At 35.1% G+C, this 6280-nt stretch overlaps 1 protein-coding gene across 1 annotated transcript; it reads right to left on the minus strand.

Moving 5' to 3' along the window:
• Positions 1-3027: 3027 nt before the first annotated feature.
• LOC107750607 (forkhead box protein B1-like) lies at positions 3028-4999 on the minus strand. Its single transcript, XM_016566096.1, has 2 exons — positions 4875-4999; positions 3028-3943 (listed from the first exon to the last, which is right to left on the minus strand). Exons 1-2 carry the CDS (start codon positions 4997-4999, stop codon positions 3028-3030), a joined length of 1041 nt encoding a protein of 346 aa, XP_016421582.1.
• Positions 5000-6280: the final 1281 nt, after the last annotated feature.

The raw sequence follows: 6280 nt of genomic DNA on the forward strand, positions 1-6280 counted from the left end.
TGTCAGGAGAGAAATCGGGCACACAACAGTGCTGTATTTTTTATGCTCATTAATTTTTATCCATATAAAGATTTGTGTTTTAAAAGATTCTTTGAATCTAAATATATTGGATAAATAAGGTGGCTATTGAAGGGTGGTAACCGCTGTTTTGGTTAAACAGGTCTTTAAAGACTTATGAACACAGTTTGTGTGCTTGATTTTCACTCTCCAGGCTCCACAGCTTGTTGATTTATGGCCATATAAATATCCCTGCCATCCCCTGCCTGAGCATGTTCAGGTATTTTGCTCATAAATATGCACGCCCCAAATTAATAACGTCACAGAGAGAAATAAATAAGGCTATTTAGTTTACTGCGGGCAAAATTTCCCTCGAAATAAGTACTGTGAGTTGATTTCAAGCTTGATGACATTAGTTTTTCTACAGTGATTATAAATAACAGGTTCCTGTCCATTCCATCTCTTGTGTTCCGGGTTAAGGCTGCCACATTATTCAGGCCACTGCCCACATGCATTAAGAAATGGATAAATTACACATGCTAATTACCTTGGATGTTTCTCCATTTTAATGCATTCTTTTAATTAAAGTTGTGGATGAAATGTTATATATAGTGAACAAACAACCTTTAGTATGACTACAATATATACCTGTTATCTGATGTTTTTGATCACCTAGCAAAACAAAGAGACTTAAAATCTTCTATCTCAAATGATGTCGTGTCAGTAATGAATTCAAGCTTTCAAAGCTAGAATACTTTTTTCAGTTCCATTTAAATGTAAAGAAATTTAGATGAAAAATGCTTATCTCTTCATCAGATCATAGAGTTTATAACATATGGTGTAACTGTTCACTGTTCACATTTACTGTTGAAATGTCTTGAATTAAAAACTTGATGCAAATACAACTGAAGAAAGCCTTGAATTGCCTGATGTGTTTTTCTGTTATTTCACATATATGTCTGGACAGTAGAACTTGATGGCTTATTGAAATGCAGCAGAAAGACTGTCATTTGAAGAATTAAATTATTCAGTTCCCCATATCAGTATAAAGTTAATTGAGTAATTTATATTATTAAAATAAATGTATAGAAAATTAGCAGCTTTTTTATTTTGATGGACAAAACGTGTTTAAGTTCATGTTAAAAAGGCACAAGTAAGTGAAGATCTCTTGACATTTCTTGGTTCATAGCCTACAGTTCATAGATCATAGATTAATTTAATTTATGTGGGCTCAAAATATTTGGAAACTTGAGCCACACTTAGAAATGTAAACAAAAAAAAATTAATCTCAGAACTAACTCAAGTTAAATAAGCTGTTTTGTTTTACTATGATTATTTTGTTGTTAGCCAACTGGTCATGTATTTTTCATTGATGTGTGAAGTCAGTTCTCCTTAAGATGTGAGTAATCACAGGTATTTCATCACATCAACTATATATGGGCATGTTCCAGTAAAGTTTAGCAAACCAGAAAGTGTACAAATACTTTGTTTTAATTTTTGAAGTATCTATTTTGTGAAATGTTTTTTTCTTTTTCCCCAAAAGTGTTCTTGTGGTATTTTTCTTATGGCACTTCTTAAATGCCACTGATATTTTCTTAAATGCCAATGGCATATATGGCTTCTTTTTTATTATTATTAAATTCTCATTTTTTATTACATTATTATTTGTTTTTGTTGGTACAAAAAACTGTTAAAATACTTTTGGGGGGCCACTAGCTCTACACTATGTATTGTAGATTTATTCTATTAAGACACAAGTCAGTGGAGGAACACACGTTTCATTTCTAAAAAAAGAATTCAAAAGGTCCATGCGACTAATCACCGATTGAGGAAATAAGCAAAATATGCAACCTGGCCATGAGACCAGGTAGCAAATATGCAAAAGCAGCTTTGTTCATATTGCACGTCACTTACTATGAATAGGAATCAATCTCGATTCGGATTCATTGATTTTAATTAAGTTATGCAGGCATGCTTTTTTAATTTCATCAATTCGCCGCCGATTTGTGCAATACAAAACATTAAAGCAAAGTTCTTGCTTTCACCCTTACCCATTGGCCCAACAAGTGCATTTTGAGCTCAGGATTGTTTGTCTGTTCCTTTCAATTTACAAAAGCAATTTACAACATGTAATTAGGCTATTAATAGGCTATGTTGTTCATTATTATTAGGTCTATGGCTGTTTTTTTTTTTTTTACCGTGCATTGAAACAAATCTTTTCAACTGTAATATTAATAATACAGTATTGAGCAACTCTTTTATACAAATTAAAATGACAAATCTCAGGATATTTTAATGAGGTTTGATGACAAAGTTTATAATTTATTTCAGGTATAGGCTACGTGGAAAAGCAGCATGCTAGTAGGCTACATCAGAGCATGTCAACATTATACAGAAAACTTATATACAACAGCTTTGACTATTTCAACGAAGCGGATAAATTAGGCTGAGCATTGTTCACAGAACAACATCTTTCGATATTTGTAACGTCACACCAAAAGTGCAAATTTCCATTTTTATATTTCTACACTGCCACAAACGGAAACGCCGCAGCATCTGTGCTTATACATGCGATTCTCAGTCTTTTTCTGTTTCTTTAGCCTACTTAATGTCCATGAGACTTAATGGTTTCAAAAATTGACCAAAATCATTTTAAGTTACAAGTAAAATTATCTATATGGAGAATGGTCGTATTGTAATTCTGCTTAATGAACGTTACTGTCCAAAACTCTTTACGCCTGTTCTCACATTTTCATAGTCCGTTGTGCATTTTTCAATAGGACTCTTGACCTTTGATAATATGAGGTAGCCTAAATTCATGACAAATATGTAATAGACAAATTGAACTATAAGCAAACAGAATATTTAATTCCACTGTAATTTGAAATAGTCACTCTATCATTTCACATGGTTTCGGATAAGATGGTTTGTATACTGTCAATTTGTTTTTTTGTTTTTGTCTTGCCTTATGGTCGGTGCCAGTGAATCAGGGTGGATGTGTAAGGAAAGTTTGAAGTCCTTCTTAAAGTTTTAAGTGACCTCTTGACAGTGCACGGCGACCGAATGGAGCAGCGAGGTCGGGCTCGGTGTGGCGGGGCTGCTCTGGCTGGGAGACGTCGGGCTGAGGGACTGTGCAGAGCCGCAGAGGAACGCTGGAAGGTGCGCATGCAACGCCGGGATGGACGCGACCGAAGCTGGAGCGGGTTTGATTGGCACAGGGATCGCCGGTAAACTTTGCGCGCCATGACTCAGGGATTTGAGTGGTACTCCATAGGCAGTATACTCAGCATCTATCACATTACCGCTATACATGTGGGGCCATGCCGTGGTCAACTGATTGTGTATCTGATAACCCGAAGACATGGACTGCATGGTGGAGAAAGCCAGGCTTCCTGGCATTTTGTAATCTCTGGCAATGATGTTTTCGATGGCAAAGGGGTGTTTGAAAGTGGAGGGTTGAGACGCACTTAAGTTGTAGCTGGTCATCTGAGGTAGATGTGTCCCTAAAGCGATCATTCTGAGTTTTGCTTGTTGCTGGAGGTAATGCGCCGCGTCTGAGGGTTTTTGCAGGTGCTCGGAGGTGATCATCACTTTGAATCTCTTGCGGCGCCTCAAGAAGCTCCCGTTTTCAAACATGTCTCCGCAGTTGGGATGGAGAGCCCAGAAGCTGCCTTTGCCCGGCTGGTCCGGTCTCCGCGGGATCTTGATGAAGCAGTCGTTGAAGGAAAGGTTGTGGCGAAGAGAGTTCTGCCAGCGCTGTGTGTTTTCCCGATAATAAGGAAACCTGTCCATGATGAACTTGTAAATTTCGCTGAGCGGGAGCATCTTCTCCGGGCAACTCTGAATGGCCATAGCGGTGAGCGAAATATACGAATACGGCGGCTTCTGATCGCTGTACGTGTTTCTTCCAGGACAATTTAGAACGTCGGCGTGAGGAGGATCATTGCTACATATTTCATAACTATTTATTGTTAATTAATTTTTTTATAATTAATCAATTCTATTAGCCTACTTAATGACTTCTAACAGATGGAAATGCGTTTTATTGTAGGCTATTAATGTACGAATAAACAACATTAGAGGTTAGAGGTTAATTAAAGGAATTAATTTTATTCAGATCATCAATAAAATCGAAGAATATGTTTTTATGACATGTAAAAAAAAAATTTATTGCCATGCATATAGAGAGAGTTGTTTGTAATTTTTATACTATTGTATATTTTATTGTAAATCTTCACCAATAAATATAGGCTAGTAGTGTCCGGGATATACAGAATGTATAGTCTTGGAGAAGTGCTGGCATATGGAATGAGTGTGTGTAAACTGATGAGTCCTATAAGCACAGGAGGACTGTCATAATTGGTTTGAGGAGGGGTGACGTCAAGGGCCTTTGATTGGAGGATGAACTTATAAACAACGAAAAAGTCTTTATTGAAAATTTACGGACCCCAAATTTTTGAACTGTGTTTGAAGAAGCTCCTCCTTGAATTTGTACTTTATAAAAAATAATAGGCATTAATGTTTTGTTTGTTTGTTTGTTACCTAAGATCATCAGAGTAGCTTTCTTTAAAAAAAAAAAAAGGCCCCGTGTAGACCAAAATCTGGGATTTTTTATTAAATATTTGGATTTAAGATTTGTGTGCCTGCTGTCAGTGAGATCATAGATGCTTTGTCATTTAAAATGAAAGCACTGAGTTGTCAGTTGCCTTCAAGTACAGCTCCGAGTTATTGTAATTAGATTTTAAAGTGGATTATTGACCTCTCAGCCTCTTATTTTGTTCTCAAGAGTCACAGAACATACTCTCCATGGTGTTTGTTTCTGCCCTCTTGTTTATTAATGCTCAAGTGTGTATGTATGAATGCATCTATGCGCATACGTTACGCTCTCTGATAGGAGTCTGCTCTGAAGTGTGATGGCTGATGATGAGCATGTTTCATGCAAGGATGCAGCTCTTCCTCCTCTTAAGACGGCCATGCATTCCTGGTCCTGTTGCAGAAACATCTTCTCTCAGATGGTAATGAGACCAGAGGAAGTATTGCGCCACTGTGTGCACCCTCTCAAATGCAGTGGTAATGCGTGACCATGCAAAGGTTTTTCATTACAAAGAGCCTCGTCCTGAGTTTTGCCATTGAGACATTTCATTCTGTCATTTTTGGCAGATGCTATTGTTGTTTTTGTTAAACTAAAACTATTAAAAATTGATTTCATTAACTCAAATGAAGCTGAAATAAAATAAAATATAAATACTTAAACTAAAAATGTTGTTTTGAAAACTAACCGAAGTAAGTTTAAGTGCTAACATTTCTAAAATTATAATAAATTGAAATAGAAAAAGCTAAATATAATAAAATGACAAAAGCAAATAACAAATATTAAAATTAATTCAAATGAAAACTAAAAATATGAAAATAAAAGCTAATTCAAAATATAAATGCTAAGTAATAATGAAAAAATCTGACAAATCTGAAAAATATTTTGCCACATGATTTCATTTCATTAAATAATTAAAATCTTGATATTGGTCTCTTTTAAACTTTCTGTGTTTCAGCTATCTGAAACAACTATGAGGTTGCATATTCGTCCATATTACCCTTTTCCGTCTTCTTAGGTTTAAAATACTTTAAAATGTTTTAACAATTGGACATTTATTTAAAAACTAAATGAATTCATACAATATTGAGTGTAGTTTATCAAATATATTTGTATTGGGAAATTTCCTTTTTAAAATGTAATTTATTGCTGTGATGGCAAAGCTAAATTTGAAACAGAAATGAACAACGAAAAAGTCTTTATTGAAAATTTACGGACCCCAAATGTTTGAACTGTGTTTGAAGAAGCTCGTCCTTGATTTTGTACTTTATAAAAATAATAGGCCATTAATGTTTTGTTTGTTTGTTTGTTTGTTTTTTGACAGACCTAAGATCATCAGAGTAGCTTTCTTTAAAAAAAAAGGCCCTGTGTAGACCAAAATCTGGGATTTTTGATTAAATATTTGGATTTAAGATTTGTGTGCCTGCTGTAAGTGAGATCATAGATGCTTTGTCATTTAAAATGAAAGCACTGAGTTGTCAGTTGCCTTCAAGTACAGCTCAGAGTTATTGTAATTAGATTTTAAAGTGGATTATTGACCTCTCAGCCTCTTATTTTGTTCTCAAGAGTCACGCACATGATTTCATTTCATTAAATAATTAAAATCTTGATATTGGTCTCTTTTAAACTTTCTGTATTTCAGCTATCTGAAACAACTATGAGGTTGCATATTCGTCCATATTACCCTTTTCC

The sequence above is a fragment of the Sinocyclocheilus rhinocerous genome, unplaced genomic scaffold (genome assembly GCF_001515625.1).
Source record: "Sinocyclocheilus rhinocerous isolate Xijiao unplaced genomic scaffold, SAMN03320098_v1.1 scaffold19, whole genome shotgun sequence".
NCBI lineage: Eukaryota > Metazoa > Chordata > Actinopteri > Cypriniformes > Cyprinidae > Sinocyclocheilus > Sinocyclocheilus rhinocerous.

What these genes read in the sequence shown, in the direction of transcription:
- LOC107750607 (XM_016566096.1), bottom strand. Translation starts at nt 4,999, where the DNA reads ATGTTTCTGCAACAGGACCAGGAATGCATGGCCGTCTTAAGAGGAGGA. An exon ending in CTCCTATCAGAGAGCGTAAC is followed by an intron (nt 3,944 to 4,874) that starts GTATGCGCATAG and finishes TGAAATATGTAG; the next exon opens with CAATGATCCTCCTCACGCCG.